Here is a 19,868-nt window from a genome sequence, read left to right on the forward strand (position 1 = left end):
CTGGATACTTCCTTTGAGCAGATGAACCTCTACTGGTTTAGCTCATGGATCAAATAAGTCCTGTTAGTTACTTAGGTGTATTCTTCCTTCATTTCTGATATACTTTATCACAGACTGTCCAAAACAGTGAACGCACAAGTTAAAGGGGACATATTATGAAAATTCCACTTTTTTAGTGCTTCTATACGTTAATTTGGGTATCTGGCATGTCTCCCAACACAAAAACGCTGGAAGAAAAAAAACTCACGCGGCTTGTTGTGGTTCCTCTATCTCAGAAACGATATGCTTGAGTGCGTCAAATGGGATCACCACCAACGTCTACATAGATTTTGAAGCACGCCCATGTAGGGAGTCTGGCTACATGGCCTTGGACCGCCCCCCACCACAACTTTGCAGGTAAAGTTTATTTGAAAGTTCTGTTCATATTACAGACATGAGTCATCAAATAAGTCATAAGTCATCAAATACAACGATTTAATAAGTAAACAAGGTTTAAATGCTAATTAATGGATGTAAAAACGTTACCCCCGCCCCTGCTTGGTCACTTACTGTTGTCAGATAACACTTTAGTTTACAGATGGAACTTTACTCATGTAGCATTTATATCTTTATGGCGTTCCCGTTTCTTGCATTTACACAAACACTTTCACAAACAGTAACTTACATAAACACACTGTATTTGCTACATACTCATACATGCACAAACTATTCACGTACTCGAATCTCTAGCACCACTATGCTCTCAAAACCGCGAACAAGACTGTGAGACCTTAGCCAATGTACAAACAAACAAAAATGTAGAAGTGACATTCAGAAACGTCCTGTTGAGCCCTAACTTCTCGAACTTGTTCGGGAGCCTCTTCTTGTTCAGGGTCTGACTCTGGTTCAAAACGATATGGTTGCACGACGCTATCTTCATCTGCAGTAGCCATATTTCTACAAAGGTAATGGCCAGCTGGGCAGGCAGCAGCTAGGCGAGCGCATCTCGTGGAGGAGGGGAGAGGGGAGGGGGGAGCTGGCTCATTAGCATTTAAAGGAACAGGCACTCAAAACAGGTTAATCTGTGGGGAGGTGTTTTTGACAGGGTAAAAAGGGTGCTGTTTGAAATGATTCTTGTGGTATTTTGACCAAAATATGTTACAAACATTTCATTAAGACCCCAAGGAACCATATCAACTTGTGGAAAAATGGGCATAATATGGGTCCTTTAAGTTTCCAATTCCAACCTCAAAAATACATCCATTCTGGCTGCGAGAGTTGCTTTGGCAAGCTCTAACCTTGGAATGTTTATCTGTTTCAGTGGTGTTGCCAAGGGTTTCCCCAGAACGAAGAAATCTAATATTAACTTGGGTAATTCACACAATTTGGTATTTTTAACTTGTTCAAGCAACTGTTGATCTGGAAATCAGACAGTTGCTACACGTCAGATACATTTCTTCCATGCTGTCACTTAGACCTCTGGAATGACTTCATCCTATCCACACTTTTCTTTGCAGTCCCCCTCCAGGACTTGGCCTTCAAGGTAAATTGAGATAGGAATTATAAAGGGCATAGACAGAGCTGACAACAGATATAATACCTCCATTACTCTCTGTGAGGGATTTGTTCATAAAAGTAACTCAGAAAGTGAATGTGTCCCTTTCAATGCTCCATTAAATTCAGAGCGCTCTGTCCTGAGGAAGCCTCTTTTTTTCCAGGTCAAGTTCTTTGATCTGTTTTGCCTTGTGTTCACCAGTAATTGAAGCGATATAGTACGGTTGTGGCTAATCCATTTATTTAGCTTTATTCCAGCCTGAGCACACAAGTCTCTGATATCTTCACAGAGTTCTTTGGTAGCAGCTGATTTGAGGCATTCATCAACATAACATTTGGTTTTGACTGTTTTGCTCACTTCGTCACATTTGTGCCCGTTGTTATCAGCTGTTTTGGGCAGAATAGAGGATGAACATGTAGGAGAGGACATTGCACCAAAGAGGTGCAGTCATCCTGTTTTCCTACAGGTTATTGGTTGTGTACCCCTCCGGCCACCACAGGAATCACAATCAAACTAGGTCATCCTGATGGTCATGCACCGAATAAAACATACCGGCGATGTCTTCCATCTTGGCAATAGGTTCTGGACGGGACCTGAATAATTCACAAATCAAGGTCAGCTCCTTGTAGAAGTTCACCATTGTGAGATATTACCTTTGTTTTGACAGTCAAATAACCCTCTTATTGCTGTCTGTCTTTAATAATACACTATATTTTCAATTAAATTAAATTCAGTCTATTTTATACAGCCCAATATCACAAATTACAAATGTGCCTTTACCTGGTTGAAAATGAGGGCGACATCTGATCGTCTACAGATAGGTCTATGTTGAAAAACTGCATTTGCAAATCGAACCACCACACTGGAGTCTCAAAAACTCGTGCACAAATGTGTAGTGATCCAAATGCAGTGCGATCGACAAACAAATACATCATAAATACAACAAGTAAAATAGACATAGCGGGCTATGCTTTAGGGCAGGGCTATCTTGTAATTGAAAGGTTGTTACCACTGTGTTCTGTGGTTGGGGAGTTGTCCATGTTTTTACTACTTTAACCCATTCACATTGTGTTTTCACTTGAAAATGGTTAAAATGGTTAATTATAACATTTTGGTTCCCAAAATTAAAAAAATAAGGTGGTGACAGCCAAAAACCAAGATACCAATAGGTATTGTCACTGTGACTATGTCATCTTCAGTCTAAGAGCTAAAAGATACAGCGCTCCAATACTCAAATGAAGTATGTACTAATACCTTAATTGTGTATAAAACTCAAAGGCTGCAGCTGAGTGTGGCTGGAGCAGGTACAAGGTTTGCAAAGCCTAAAACTAAGCGATCCAAACAATTGCTCCCGTAGCTGTGCCTACAGTGTGCGAATGTTAGTTACTGCTGATGTGCAGGTTAATTAATTAACCTTAATTGGGGTTGGCTGTAGCTCATGGGGATCAGTGGACGTCCCGGCTACCTTGTGGTTACAAAGTAGCCGGTTCGATCTCCCCATGGTTCCATGTCGAAGTGTCTTTGAGGAAGACACTGAACCCACTGAACTTCAGAATCCTACTGCTTCTTCATAACTAAGGTAAATGCAGAGAATAATTTCCCCAAGGGGAAATGTACATTTCTCTCTTCTACGTGGGTCTTGCAGAGATAACCATCAGTTCATATTAATATTGTAATTGAAATTCTACAGAACACAATGTAACATTATCACTTCTCCCACATCATCATCACCCCGCTCTCCCCTAAGCTGCATGTTGAAGTGTCCTTGAGCAAGACACTGAACCCCCAGTGGCTCCCCTGGCGCTTCATTACATTACATTACATATCATTGCATTACATTTCATTTAGCAGACACTTTTATCCAAAGGGATTTACAATAAGTGCATTCAACCAAGAGTACAAACTCAGAACAATAATAAAAGTATTTCTTCTACTTTCTTTCTTTATTGTACTTATGGTATACAACAATTATTTCCCCACCAAACTACTACAAAATACTCGTTAAGAAAGTAATACCATAAAGAAAGAAAGTAGAAGAAAGACTTGTATTGTCATATTAAATGTAGTTATATACATATATGAAATGTATTTGTGCCATTCAAGTGCCACTAGAGTGCTAATCTGTTTTTTATTTAAGATATAGTCGGAAAAGATGTGTTTTTAGTTTCTGGCGGAAGATGGAGAGACTTTCTGTTGTCCACTGCTCCTGCAGAGAAGCATTTCCCCACTGTGGGATCAATAAAGTGTTAATTAAAGTGTTGTAAAGCTGCACTCGTGCAGATCCTCGTAGTGTCGTGGTGGCTGATGGATTGTGTTGTGACTGAGCCCACAGTCTTAAACAACAGTGAGTTAATTGAAGATGACCTCACAGATAACAAGTCCTGACTGAACCATTTCTCTGAGTTAACCCTCAGCTCAGCTGGGCCCGTTCTTCTCTTTCTTTTCACCACTTCTCCCGGGGACAAAAACATCACCAGTGGGTATTTTGTCGATGATTGATGAAACATTGTCGACATGGCGGTAAGCCCCTCCTCCTCTCCAGCGCATCTACCATGAGAGTAGCCAATGAATGCAAATAATCCAACGGTCAACTTGGTGCGAGTAGCGTGATGTGAAAATTTGCTTTGCATCTGGTGTGACCACAGCATAAGCAACTCAACAGGCTTACAAATACCGCCAGTGTAAACCCACTTGTGCCATTATTACACACAGAGTAACTGACACAGTATAAGTGTGAAATGATCCACACAGATCCGGTGGGAGGGGAGATGAATGGTTCAAACAAATGCATAACTTTCTTTCAGGAGAATGCAGTTCTTGAGCTGTGGTTTCTGAGATCCGTGGCTTATGATTGAAATCTACATTTCTATACTGCTCATTAACCAAACAAACAAGTTGCCCATTTGCAATATCAGTAATTTTAAAAGGCAGTAAAGGTAAGATTGAGAAGTCAAATTATTGTTCATATTTTACTGTGACATTCTCGAGTACAACACACCGTAGCATATTATCTGCTCCCTAATCATCATCATCGTCATCATCGTCGTCGTCGTCGTCATCATCATCATTGTGTTGGATGAGTTTATTTTGAGAAAATGATGCCTTAGTTGTCTGTGTTAAATAGATGTGAGCAGTGACTATTTACCTACCCCAACTTGTTCAGCGTGTGTGCGCGTGAGGGGGATCCTTGTCGTGTTGTGGTGGCTGATGGATTGTGTTGTGACTGAGCCCACATTCCTAAAAAACAGTCAGTTAATTGAAAATGATCTCCCAGATAACGAGCTCTGACTGGACGATTTATTTGTGTTAACCCTCAGCTCTGCTGGGCCCGTTCCTCTCTTTCTTCTACCACTTTCCTGCCTCCCTTCTGTATTTCATTTTAATCAAGATTAGAATATTTTTTCCCATTTCTGCTTCCTTATATCTTATCACAAGAATAACCACTGTGGAAATAGCGATTTTACTGGCAGGATTAGGCCTTTGATGTTGTTAGATTATAGCTATCTGCAAACTCTCTTTGCTTCTCCCATTGCCTGAATTCCCCCCATCCAGTTAAAGGGTTTTTGAGAGGGAGTTTTTTCTGTTCCGATGTGACGTTGCAGGATGTCGTATGTGTTCAGATTGTAAAGCCCTCTCAGGAAAATGTGTGATTTTGGGCAATGCAAAATAAATTAAATTTAATTGATTTTCTCTCCTATGCAAATCATGGTGGAGGGGTTTGAGTGTGGAAAGAGCCAGAGCAGGCGAGGGAGGGGGAGCTGTACCAGCTAGATATAGTTGGGCTCACTTCCAGACACAGCACTGGCTCTGGAACCAAGCTCCTGGAGAAGGGTTAGACTTTGTCCTTTTCTGGAGTTGCCCAGGGTTAGAGGCACCGGCGGGAGTGGGGATATGCTCAAGCCTCCGGTTTTCCCCGGAGAACGAGAGGGTCGCCTCCCTGCGCCTCTGGGTTCACAAAATGTTTAATCATGGACATTTTGTTTAAAGTTATGGAAAGGTCCTGGAGATTCACTGGTCAGCATGTGTATGAACCGTGTCACAAACAGAACTGAAGAGAAGAGAAGAGTTTACTCAGCCGACTATTTGTGGGTTAACCGCGTCATACATGTCGGTGAGGGGGCGTGGCTTATCTCCGTTGCAAAATATATTTCGCCATCCGCAACGGAATAAAGAACCACTTTTTCTACGTTATACTTCTTGTGGAAATGCCACACACGTCGTAACATCTAGCGTCCTGGTGTCTGGGTTCATAACATCACCCGTAGGCCCACGCAGCTCCGTGAATGTCTCTGACTACGTGAAAGACTTCCGCTTCCAGCGCCACGTGAGCAGCAGCAGCCAGTTAGATTCATCAACAGCGGAGCAGCTCAGCGCTGATTGGCTCTCACAATGCAGCGTTCTGTCCTCTCCCTCCGCTCCGCTATTTTTTCTCCTGCGCCACTTTGCTCTCAACTCAACTTTTTTCATACTCCGCGACTTATTGAGGGCCGTAAGAATCGCGCGACACAACGAATCGATGATGAAATTCGTTGCCAACTATTTTAATAATCGATTTTTATCGATTCGTTGTTGCAGCCCTACTGTAGAAAGGGCACCGACTGCCGACTCCTAGTTCTTCTGGGAGACTTCAACGCTCACATGGACAATGATAGAGAAACCTGGCGGGATGATTGGGAGGAACCGCTTGCCCGATCTGAACCCGAGGGGCGTTGTCATATATGTTCTGTCATATTCATTGAATGTGTTGCAACTCTGTAATGCTTTTCATTCTGTACACATGACATCTATTGCTTCTGTCAATCCCTGGAGAGGGATCCTCCAATTTTGGTTGGCCTCAATGAGGTTCTGGCAAACCTGAGTTTTCTCAACCAGTCTACATGTGCTTTATGGACTCGGAGAAGGCTTTCGACGAGGTCCCTCCGGGTTTTTTGTGGAGGTTGCTGCACATATATACATATATATATATATATATATATATATTAGGGATGCACCGATCTGATCGGCGCCGATCCATATCGGCCGATATTCCCATTATCGGTTTTGATCGGCGTTCTCAAAACGGCCGATCAAAACGGCCGATAAGATGACGTAACGTGTGAGAACTATCAGATGTTTCAATCGCCGCGCATCGCAGCGGAGACGATGCGCCCGGCGAGGGCCGCAGAGTGCAGAGGACCACGAGGGGATCCTCACGCACTGAGCGGCTTCTCTGTCCCCCGAGTTGAATCTCTGGGTCAACTCAGCCGACACTCACATATCTGAGCCCCTATAGACTGATGTTGACGGTAAACGCATTCGATCGGGAGCGCGCGAGGGTTTTGATAAAGTTAGCGGAAGGATTTAAGTGACAACATCCGGTTTTGCAAAGTTAGCGGAAAGAACCACGTGAAACAACATCCGTTTTTCAAAATAAGATGTCGACAAATCATACACGAACATATAAAAGTAAACAATGAACTGATTTTGTATCTTTATAGATCTTTTCTGAGATTTAGCTTAAATTATGCTAACATTAAAACATTTTTACTGTACCAAGGAAGAGTTTATAAAAATAAGTCTGACTTTCGTATGTTAAAAAAAGTCCTGTAAATAGATTTCCCCAAGAGTTCCAGGAAATGAATAATGCAGATGTGTTCCATACATATCTGAAATCCCCTACAATAGCAATCAAACAATTTTAATGTTTCAATTAGGGCATTTTTCAAAGTAAAAGTCCTAAATGTTTAAAGAAATCTGTAATTTCTTTAATGTTTGAGTTGCTTTATATATGTATTTCCTCATAGTCCTAGGCAATAATGCTACACAATAAATAGAATGCTTCAATTGACACCGTGATCGGTGATCGGTATTATCGGTGATCGGCAGATACTGATTTCAGTGATCGGTGATCGGTGATCGGCACCAAAAACCTGATCGGTGCATCTCTAATATATACAGGACTGTCTCAGAAAATTAGAATATTGTGATGAAGTTCTTTATTTTCTGTAATGCAATTAAAAAAACAAAAATGTCATGCATTCTGGATTCATTACAAATCAACTGAAATATTGCAAGCCTTTTATTCTGATTTATTGCTGATTATGGCTTACAGCTTAAGAAAACTCAAATATCCTATCTCTAAATATTAGAATATCATGAAAAAGTATACTAGTAGGGTATTAAACAAATCACTTGAATTGTCTAATTAACTCGAAACACCTGCAAGGGTTTCCTGAGCCTTGACAAACACTCAGCTGTTATAAATCTTTTTTTTTACTTGGTCTGAGGAAATATTAAAATTTTATGAGATAGGATTTTAGAGTTTTCTTAAGCTGTAAGCCATAATCAGCAATATTAAAAGAATAAAAGGCTTGCAATATTTCAGTTGATTTGTAATGAATCCAGAATGCATGACATTTTTGTTTTTTTAATTGCATTACAGAAAATAAAGAACTTTATCACAATATTCTAATTTTCTGAGACAGTCCTGTATATATCAAGACATAGTTGGATCTATCAACTCCTGATGGCTACTGGGTTCTGCCTCCTTGCCCCTGCTTCCTGCATCTAGCCCCTGGTCTGGCTTCCTTCCCAATGGCCCTGCCTCCTTCTTTGCGCCTCCTGCCTCAAGGGCCTGGCCTCATTGGTCTGGCCTCTTTCGCGATGCCTCCTTACTGGTGGGCCGGTCTCCTGCCTCCGTTGCCATGCCTCCTACCAAGGCCCTGCTGATGCGCTCTGTCCCCCCTCCTCTCTACCTCATTCTATTTTATGGATTGTGGAGGTCTATATCGTAGTCCGTGCCTACTACTCATTTTTCATAATTCATATACATTGTATGCATTGTAAATCTGTAACTCTGTTCATCTGTACACATGACATATATTGCTTCCATCCAGCCTGGAGAGGGATCCTACTCTGTTGCTCTCCTGAAGGTGTCTTCCCTTTTTTCCCCATGAAAGGTTTTTTTCTGGGATATTGGGTGTACAAAATAAACTGAATTGAATTAGATGAAGCAGTGATATTATATTTTTGTTAATTGACACATTCACAGTTAATTTCAGTCTGAATAATGTGTTTAACTAATTTGTATTTGTCTAAAATTATAGTTTACATTTGTGAAATATGTCGCTCTGCTCACAGCGGACTAGTCCATTGTGATTGGTCAGATACTGCTAACACGCTGCTTTATGTAAACCTCAGAGGCCTATTGAGAAATCTTGGGTTGTATGATTGCAAGTGGAATTGCGGATGTTAGAGTTAGTGAAGCCAAATAACCCAAAATATACCCTCAGTATGTTTAACTCACCTTGTATTACAGGGCACTGGACTTTCATCAATATGACTTAAGTAGAGCTCTGGTTCCAGCATCGTATTGAAGCTATGATCCTAAGAATAACATACAAATCCAAACAGCTATGTTTTTACTGCTAAATATGGGCTTTAATTAAATCTGTCATTTCCTCTTTTGTATTCTCACCCAGCCAGAGAAGAGAATGTGGCCACTTTCCGTGGCTCAGAGTACTTCTGCTACGATCTCTCCCAGAACCCTATCCAGAGCAGCAGCGATGAGATTACACTCTCCTTCAAGACGTGGCAGCGCAACGGCCTTATCCTTCATACCGGCAAGTCAGCTGACTACGTCAACCTGGCACTGAAGGACGGCGCTGTCTCCCTCGTTATAAATCTGGGCTCTGGAGCCTTTGAGGCCATCGTAGAGCCAGTCAATGGAAAGTTCAACGACAACTCGTGGCATGATGTCAAAGTGACCCGCAACCTCCGGCAGGTAAGGCACACGGATGGTTGAGCAAAGCTTACTTGAACTCATGTTATTGATTGGTTGTGGTAGACAGGTATATAGGTAGACATCTAGGTAGGTAGGTAAATTGCTAAATGTAGGTAGGTTTACAGGTAGGTAGACAGATAACTAGGTGAGTAGACAGCTGGGTAGATTACTAAGTATACAGGTATGTAGGTAAATATGTAGGTCATCGGAAGAAGAAAGGTGGGTAGGTAGGTTGGTAGGTAGGTAATAGGTTGCTAGACAAGTAGACAGGTAAGTAGGTAATAGACAAGGTGGTACATAAGTAGACAGGTACATAGGTATATGTCATGTCATTTCAGTAGTCATCAACCTATTCACAGAGCAGCTTTGGAGCATTAACTGGCTGCTAGCTAACTTTTTAAATATAAAATTGTATAATCCAAGTGTTAGAATTTAGTCACTTGCAACGGTACTAATAATTGTTCACATTGTCATTCATATGTGAGCAAAATGCTGCACGGGTCAGAATGGATATCGTGTTACCTTGGAGTTCAGTTAAATTCCAGAGACGCCATTTAAAAATCAATTCGAGAGGAATCTGCTTTAAAAGCAGGTTCAAAGCAGGTGTACAAAACACAGATTAGTTAACTTTATTTTACCCGCTACAAATTTAATTGAACATACCTATGGACCTTTCTACAACATACTTTTTAAATACTTTTGAGAAAGATGGCACACATGGTAGAACCTTGATATGGAGTCTTTAGGTCTGGATGCTTTTCAAATCCTTTTAATGTTTTGTCTCCGTTTCCACCTGTTAACCTCTACCATTGACTGTAAGTAAGTAGTCATTTACGGAATGATATGAACCATTGTTTTTACTAACATGTGTACTAACTCACTCACTTTTCATCATTTAGTTTATTTGTTTTACTTTAATGTATTAACAAACCCACTGGTCAACTGTGTAAATGTGTTTCTCACCCACCCCATCTTTTTGAAAAGCAAACAGGCATTGGACGCTATATGGTAAACACACTCCATTGTATGGTAGATATCATTATTATTATCATTCTTTAGTTTGCTGTGTATTTTCTTTTTCATATTCTTGGACTTCCGTACATCAAAATACCATTCACCCTAAAAAAACAATGGTATTTCCCATCTTTTATGATTGTTTTACTTTTCTTGTCCCTCTTTCATTCTCCTGATTGCTTTTGTGCTTTCCTTTTCTCGTCTTCTTGAGTTACACATGACATTTGCTCCTCTAGGGTTTTACTGAAACTGTTTCATTACAGATTGTTGTGTCCAGGGTGTTTGTTTAGATAACTGTTAAGCGTATATAAATCTGTGAAGGACCAGAATACGTATAAAGCTGGGAGAGCAGGTAAATGGGGTAAACATAGGGATTGTATTCACCCAAAGCATTTATAAGCATTAACATGGGTAACACAATTACACGAGTAACAAACTGGAATAACTATATGAACTTAACATAATTGGTCTGAAGTCTAATTACAATTTAACGTAGTGAAAAAGAGACACTGCCCCTAATCTCCTACTGGAACTGCATAATTATATATACTGTGCTGGCCAGTCCATAGTTGATTGCGGGAGGAGGAGGGGAAGATGGAAGACGTTCCTCCTCTGTGGTGCAGATGTTGTCGCTCCTGAGAACACCCCTCTGGTTGTAGTGGAATGGCACAGTCCAATTGTCCAGACTAATCTACTGTGTGTAGGCTGGTTTAATGCAGCAGCTCAGTCTTTTGCCAGAAGGATGGTCGGCTACAAGACACTGACAGGAATGTTGTTTTATTACACAAAATGGGCAAAGTGTCTTTATGGCTCGTATCATGATGATAATTAAAAGAACTGGGAAACATCACCTTCACAAGTGGTATATTCACAAGTGGTAATAATGTCAGGCCAGAAAGTTGACTGGAAGTCGGATACAGGTGGAGATGTTAGGGATGGTTGGTTAAAGAAAAAAAACCTGAACACTGTCCACAATGCACTCTTGAGTGGACCTTTACCTTTTGAGATACACGTTTGGATAAAGTGGAATCAACGTAAGCTAATGAAATTAAAATAAACAGTGGATGACAATAAAGATTGACATTTAGTAGATGTGGCATGTTGCTTCAGTAGAGCACTTTGGTTAAACTAAGGTGAGCAGCAAGTGAATGCAAATAATTCTTCCCCTAAAGGTGAGGCTACTTAGATAGATAGATAGATATATACTTTATTAATTCCCAAGGGGAAATTTGTCGTAGCAGTAGCAGCACCAATAAACCAAACACACATGAATAAAAAATAAAAAATAAAATATAAAAACAGGGATGAAAGATATAGAAGCATACAAAGCAAAATATAAAATAAAATATATATGTGCACTACCGTTCAAAAGTTTGGGAACACCCAGACAATTTCGTGTTTTCCATGAAAACTCACACTTTGTTTTATCAAATGAGTTGCAAAATGTATAGAAAATATAGTCAAGACATTGACAAGGTTAGAAATAATGATTTGTATTTGAAGTATTAATTTTTTTCTTTTGTCAAAGAATGCTCCTTTTGCAGCAATTACAGCATTGTAGACCTTTGGCATTCTAGCTGTTAATTTGTTGAGGTAATCTGTTGAAATTTCACGCCACGCTTCCTGAAGCACCTGCCACAAGTTGGATTGGCTTGATGGGCACTTCTTGCGGACCATACGGTCAAGCTGCTCCCACAACAGTTCATTGGGGTTGAGATCTGGTGACTGTGCTGGCCACTCCATTACAGACAGCATACCAGCTGCCTGCTTCTTCCCTAAATAGTTCTTGCACAATGTGGAGGTGTGCTTTGGGTCATTGTCCTGTTGGAGGAGGAAATTGGCTCCAATCAAGCGCTGCCCACAGGGTATGGTATGGCGTTGCAAAATGGAGTGATAGCCTTCCTTATTTAAAATCCATTTTACCTGGTACAAATCTCCCACTTTACCAGCACCAAAGCAGCCCCAGACCATCACATTACCTCCACCATGCTTGACAGATGGTGTCAGGCACTCTTCCAGCATCTTTTCACCTGTTCTGCGTCTCACAAATGTTCTTCTGTGTGATCCAAACACCTCAAACTTGGATTCATCTGTCCATAACACCTTTTTCCAATCTTCCTCTGTCCAATGCCTGTGTTCTTTTGCCCATACCAATCTTTTCTTTTTATTGGCCAGTCTCAGATATGGCTTTTTTTTGCCACTCTGCCTAGAAGGCCAGCATCCCGGAGTCGCCTCTTCACTGTCGACGTTGACACTGGCGTTTTGCGGGTACCATTTAAAGAAGCTGCCAGTTGAGGACCTGTGAGGCATCTATTTCTCAAACTAGAGACTCTAATGTACTTGTCTTTTTGCTGAGTTGTGCACCGGGCCTCCCACTTCTCTTTCTGCTCTGGTTAGAGCCCGTTTGTGCTGTTCTCTGAAGGGAGTAGTACACACCGCTGTAGGAAATTTTAAGTTTCTTTGCAATTTCTCGCATGGAATAGCCTTCGTTTCTAAGAACAAGAATAGACTGGCGAGTTTCACATGAAAGTTCTTTTTTTCTGGCCATTTTGAGAGTCTTATCGAACCCACAAATGTGATGCTCCAGATAATCAACTAGCTCAAAGGAAGGCCAGTTTTATAGCTTCTCTCATCAGCAAAACAGTTTTCAGCTGTGCTAACATAATTGCACAAGGGTTTTCAATGGTTTTCTAATCATCCATTAGTCTTCTAAGGCGATTAGCAAACACAATGTACCATTAGAACACTGGAGTGATCGTTGATGGAAATGGGCCTCTATACACCTATGGAGATATTTCATTAGAAACCAGACGTTTCCACCTAGAATAGTCATTTACCACATTAACAATGTATAGAGTGTATTTCTGATTGATTTAATGTTATCTTCATTGAAAAAAACAATGCTTTTCTTTGAAAAATAAGGACATTTCTAAGTGATCCCAAACTTTAGAACGGTAGTGTATATATACAACATATATGCATACACAATACACAATACTAATGACAATTAAACTAAATATAAAAACACCAAATATAGACAGTGTGCAAAATGCAAAGTGTGTGTATGTGTGTAGTGCAAATGAAATATGTGTGTATGTGTGTAGTGTAAATAAAATAAATAAATGAAATGTATGAAGTGCAGATCAACATAGTGTGGATATGAAGTTATTATTGTAGTTAATAATAATCATAATAATATACACTTTCATTAATCCCCAAGGGGAAATTAGTTCTCTGCATTTAACCCATCCTTAGTTATTAAGGAGCAGTGGGCTGCGGTGAAGCGCCCGGGAAGCAACTGGGGGTTCAGTGCCTTGCTCAAGGACACTTCGACTTGCAACTAATGGGGAGAGCTGGGATCGAACACACAACCTTGCGGTTGCAAGACGGCCCTCTTACCCCACTGAGCTACAGCCGCCGTTATTGCACTATGATCTGGCAAGAGGTGATCTGTTATAGAGCCTCATAGCCGTCGGCAGGAATGTTCTCCTGTATCTGTCCTTGTGGCAGCGGAGCGTGAGGAGACGTTTGGAGAAAGTACTCCTCTGTCCCTGTAGTAGGTGGTGGAGAGGGTGGTCCTTACCCATGTGTTTGTCTTCTCTCTCTTTCTCTTGAAAAGAAAGCAGGATTCATTAAGAATGGCATTAATGTATTGTTATTACTGCTTTAACATGTTGTTGTACGAGACTTTCATTCCAAATTTAAATGTTGCCAGAGCTTGGAAGTTTTAGAGAGATGACTGATGTCCTGCAGTGTGGGTTTGTCCTCTGCCAGTTGTGTCTGCATGTTTGCATTTCGTGTGGCTTGACACTAACTCCTCCCTCTTCTCCATTGGATTGAGTGTTTTTTTTATCTGCTTCTGCATACTCCTTCTGTTATCTTAATTAGATTTACATATTTACACACAAAAGGAGATCAATACGACAGTTGTAGTCATGGATAGTTTGTGCATTATTAAAGCTACATGAAGAAGAGTATCAATGCATGTTATAGTGAGTGTCTGGATCTAATTTCACAGAGTTCACATATATATGTTGACATTTTACTAACCTTTTGTACGTAAGACAAGTTTCAACTTCTACAAATAGCATCTACTAACTTACATAAAAAATTAAGAAAATCATGGGCTGTCAGATTTTCTTCCTATCCTTCCTGTCTGGTCCATAATTTATGAAAACACATCCCGGGTCTAAGGTTTATAATGGACAAAGACCCGAGTTCTAAAACATTAGACCATCTTCGATCCTGAAAAATCCAAGAAAAACATATCTACACATTCAATCTTCATTTCTCTCTGTCAGGTGACTATATCCGTAGACGGGATTCTGACCACCACGGGTTACACCCAGGAGGACTACACTATGTTGGGCTCTGATGACTTCTTCTATGTTGGTGGAAGCCCTAGCACCGCTGACCTTCCTGGATCTCCAGTCAGCAACAACTTCATGGGTTGTCTCAAAGAGGTAAAGTACCTGGCTCAGCGTTTCCTGCTTGTATGTATATATATTAGTGCTGTGAAAAATAACGCGTTAACTCAGTTAATTAAATTACAGGATTAATTAGTTTTGTTTTTTTAACGCATTTAACGCATGCGCAGAATGAGCTTCCAATCCGTCTGTTGTTGGTCGTCTCGAACCAGCAGCATGTCATTCTGTCTCTACATGTCGCGTTAACACGACTCCGATCTCCGTCTCGCGCGCCGCAGAGCTTGGATGCTGGCGCGCGCACTGGTGAGCAAGTTATGTGCACTCCTGTGTATAAATGTATATATGTGATTAATCATGATTAATCCACAGAAACCTGTGATTAACCTGATTAAAAATTGTAATCGTTTCACAGCCCTAATATATATATATATATATATATATATATATATATATATGAGTCTGTCATCACAAAATGAGCTGAGCCCAAGGATTAGTAACCAGATGAAATGAGACAACTAGAGGCAGGGATGCAGCACATGTAAAGAGAGACATTAGTCCGCTGATAGGGTGACGATGAGGGCATGACGCTGCCTATTGGCTAGGAGCACCCAGCTGTTTAACAGCTGATCGCGGAATCAGCTGGAATGTAGTATATGCCGATAGAATGCGTAAGTCGTATTTAGCGAGAGGACTCCAAGCTTAAGTGTGCCAAGATCGTCTTCTGACTAAACATACACTATAGCTTCATTTATATATATATATACACTACCGTTCAAAAGTTTGGGGTCACTGAGAAATGTCTTTATTTTTCAAAGAAAAGCACTGTTTTTTCAATAAAGATAACATTAATCAAAAATACACACTATACATTGTTAATGTGGTAAATGACTATTCTAGGTGGAAACGTCTGATTTCTAATGAAATATCTCCATAGGTGTATAGAGGCCCATTTACAGCAACTATCACTTCAGTGTTCTAATGGTACATTGTGTTTGCTAATCGCCTTAGAAGACTAATATCTGATTAGAAAACCCCTGTGCAATTATGTTAGCACAGCTGAAAACAGTTATGCTGGTGATATAAGCTATACAACTGGCCTTCCTTTGAGCTTGAAGTTTGAAGAACAAAATTAATACTTCAAATATTAATCATTATTTCTAACCTTGTCAATGTCTTGACTATATTTTCTATTCAATTTTCAATTCATTTGATAAATAAAAGTGAGTTTTCATGGAAGACATGAAATTGTCTGGATGACCCCAAACTTTTGAACGGTAGTGTATATATATATATATATATATATATATATAAATAACCCACAGACAAAATGTATCAGCTCACATGAATCAAGATTACTGTAAAAGAATTGTCAACTGTATTTGTTGCCGTTTTTATTTTGCTTCAGCTCAATTCATGTCATCTCAATGGAGCGTCTGCTACAGACCATCACACTTACTTTTAAGCTAATTGTTTTTTAGTTGCTTTGCTTCTATCAATTTTCTGAGTTGCACTAATCCACACACACACACAAACACACACACACACACATTGTTCCCTCAAGCTGATGATGTCAAATTTTCAACTGTTGCTCCGCGTGGCAGCATAGATCTGGCTTTCTCATTCACTGGTTGATGACGACGCACACACACACACACACACAAACACACACAAACACACACACACAGACACCGCCTGATACAGCCCACTTGGAGGGTAAGGAAGTGGCGCAGTAGCCATTTAATCCTCCGCTGAACCACTTCCTCCTCTGTGCCAGGTGTGCGATACCACACACACACACATGTACACACACACACACACACATCAAAATACAAATAGAAACATGCACATCCAGGTGTGAGTCCTCTATCCTCTCATCATGACACACAGATGTCAGGAATAAACAGAATGTTACATCACAAATACAGTTTCATTTGGGTTTTCATTCGGGTCAAAAATACTGTCCAATTATTATATTTATTTATGAACAGTCAAACAGTACAGGCATATGAAAGCAATGGTGCTGAATGTCACATATGCGTTCATTATTTTTCAGAGAAATACATTTGCTACTAAAGCAATGTAGTTTCCAAGTAGTTTATCTGACTGTAAACCATATTGATAAAACATCCCACTTTTATGAATTGTGGAATTGTGTAAATTGTTTGTATATAAAGATAGTTTCATACTTTTCTGTGACTTGATTGAGCATTAATTTGACTCTACAATGAATGACACAATTGTCATAATTACAGCTGCAGTCTTTGTAGTATCAGAAGTGAATACTGTCTTCTGTCCATCCTGAAGAGGGATCCTCCTCTGTTGCTCTCCTGAAGGTTTCTTCCCTTTTTCCCAGTCAAAGGGTTTTTTCTACTTCTTGGGAGTTTTTCCTGATTCGATTTGAGGTCAAAGGTCAGAGATGTTGTATGTGTACAGATTGTAAAGCCGTCTGAGGCAAAGTTGTAATTTGTGATATCTGGCTATACAAAATAAACTGAATTTAATTGAATTGAATACACATTATCTGAACAAAGAGCTTACTGCTAAACATGATACAGCAATGATTTATCATTACTCTATATACTATGGCTGACATTTTTTTTTTTTCAAGGATAATTAATTTAATGCAGCAGAATCCGAGCTATTGTCTTTTTTTATTCCATACATTCTTCTTAAAATTGTTCTCCGGGAGGCATTGGAACACTGGCTTGGAATACTGCTGGGGCATTGGTGAGGCTGAAGGACATTAGGAAGATGGACAGATGATACCAATGGCCAAGGAATTCTTGATGTCGGTCTTCAAATGGTAAATGGCCTGTACTTGTATTGAGCTTTTCTAGTCGTCCGAACGACTTAACGCTACATGCTTTAACAACATTTCCATCCACTCTTTCACTGGGGCTACCATGCAAGGTGCCACTTGCCCCTCAGGACGAACTAACTTTCATGCTCATTCATACATCGCAAGAACAGTCTGCAGAAAAATTAGTGGTTAATTGCTTGCCCAAGGACATATCGACATGGACTTACGATCCTGCTCTCCCACTGAGGCCACAATCGCCCGAAAGCTTCCCTCTCTGGCCAAGAGATATTGTGAACGCAGCTTCCCCCAAAGGTAGCTCTAACTGTAAGCTGGTCTTTGAGTGGGTCTGAAAGACCAAACAGAAAGGCATCAATGATTCAGCTGCAGCGTAGTATGACACTCTTCTCCACCCCTAATTCGCCTGGATATGTTAAAAAAGCTAGGCTCAACAAGGGAATGCTACCATGGCTCTCTCCGAAGGATGGAAGCGCAGGCTGCACTGGAAAAAGTACACCCAAAGTCCCTGGAGAATAGTTTGGGTCTGGAGAGGTAACGAGACAAAGAAGGTGCTCGAGGAAGTGTGGGTAGTGGAGCAGACGCCGGTGTGAAAGGTTCTGAAGCTGACAGTGTCTGGAGCTTCTGGATGTTGTCGACCAAGAAGTAGATCTGGCCACCAAACACCTTCTGTCTCTCCACCATGTCCTTCATTTCTTGACCGGAGGATGGAGTCCATAGGTGGCCAGTTTGTACTGTTAGGACTCTGAACCACAAGGAACAAGCCTCAATAGCAGACAAAGTACAATGTAGTTGGGTGGAAAAAAAACAATGTTGAACTGTAGCAAGGTTTGGTCCACAGGTAGTCAGTTACATAGGCAAAGGTATCAGAATCCGCAAGCAGAACTCACTGGGACACAAAAAACAGTCGAGACACGGAAAAAAAAACCCTGGGGAACTGCCGGTAAGTTCACTGGTAACATACTAAGACAAACTGGCACCCAACAAATAATTGACACAGATTAAATACACAGGGAAGGCAACGAGGAACAGGTGGAAACGATTGGATTGGATTACATTTATTGTCATTGCACAGAGTACAGGTACAGAGGCAATGGAATGTAAATGAGGGCAGAGCCTACAATAACAAAGGAGGGAGGAGTCTGAAACGAGAGACAATGTGAGTGACAGGAAACACAACAGACAACCTGACAGATGACAACAACAACTACACAGACGGGCTGGACGTTACAGCTGCCGGGAGTGAGGAGAGGAGAGGAGAGGAGAGGAGAGGAGAGGAGAGGACAGGAGAGGAGAGAAGAGAAGAGGACAGGAGAGGACAGGAGAGAAGAGAAGAGGACAAGAGAGGACAGGAGAGAAGAGAACAGGAGAGGAGAGGACAGGACAGGAGAGAAGAGAAGAGGCTGGTGTGTGGGCAGACTGGATGAGTGTAAAGCAGAGCAGAGCTGAGAGTAAGGTTTATATTCAGTTGGAGATATATAAGCGGAAGAGAAGGTCCTGAATGACATCTAAGTTGCTACTGATAATTCCCTGTTAAAAAGGTACTCAAGTGTGGATTGTTTTAATCCATGAATATTTTTGTGTAAATTCATAAATATTTTATATATGAATCGCAAAACAATACATTCATTTATCCTTCTGTATGCATTTGTTTATATAGAGAATTATTTGACCCTTAGTAAAAGATAAGATAACTTTATTAATTCAAAGAAATTCTTGTGCCAGAGTTTGAGCATATAATATAATAATTAAAATAAAACAAAGAGTAGAAATATAAGCATATATGATGAATACAGTAATAAGTATTATTGTATACAAAGTATCAGAGTATTTTTACAATTATGAGTATGTGAGCACAGTATCAGACTTAATACCAGTTTTAATTAAAGTACATATTATTATTCAATTCAATTCAGTTTATTTTGTACATCCCGATATCACAAATTACACATTTTGTGACAGCTTAACAATCTGTACACATACGACATCCCTGTTCCAGGACCTCACATACTTTAAGTTGCCTCACAGCAAGAAGGCCCTGGGTTCGAATCCCGGTCATTCCAGGTCCTTTCTGTGTGGAGTTTGCATGTTCTCCTCGTGCCTGCGTGGGTTTCCTCCGGGTACTCCGGTTTCCCCCACCATCATAAAAAAAATATGCACCGCAGCCTCACCCCGGTTCGTATGGATGTGAATGAATGTTGGTGGTGGTCGGAGGGCCCGTAGGCGCAGATTGGCTGCCACGCTTCCGTCAGTCTGCCCCAGGGCAGCTGTGGCTACTGATGTAGCTTACCACCACCGGTATGACTGTGTGTGTAT

General features: G+C 40.6%; 1 protein-coding gene across 1 annotated transcript in view; it reads left to right on the forward strand.

The window, feature by feature from the left end:
- Nucleotides 1–9,091: 9,091 nt before the first annotated feature.
- The window catches only part of LOC130191320 (neurexin-3a-like), a gene marked incomplete at its 3' end in the record, with an annotated part of 73,334 nt that continues 62,557 nt past the window's right edge, over nucleotides 9,092–19,868 (forward strand). Inside the window, 2 exon segments of the mRNA XM_056411014.1 lie at nucleotides 9,092–9,296; nucleotides 14,612–14,773. Of these exon segments, the coding sequence (XP_056266989.1) occupies nucleotides 14,672–14,773 (102 nt within the window).

This window comes from Pseudoliparis swirei, unplaced genomic scaffold (assembly GCF_029220125.1).
Source record: "Pseudoliparis swirei isolate HS2019 ecotype Mariana Trench unplaced genomic scaffold, NWPU_hadal_v1 hadal_37, whole genome shotgun sequence".
Lineage (NCBI taxonomy): Eukaryota > Metazoa > Chordata > Actinopteri > Perciformes > Liparidae > Pseudoliparis > Pseudoliparis swirei.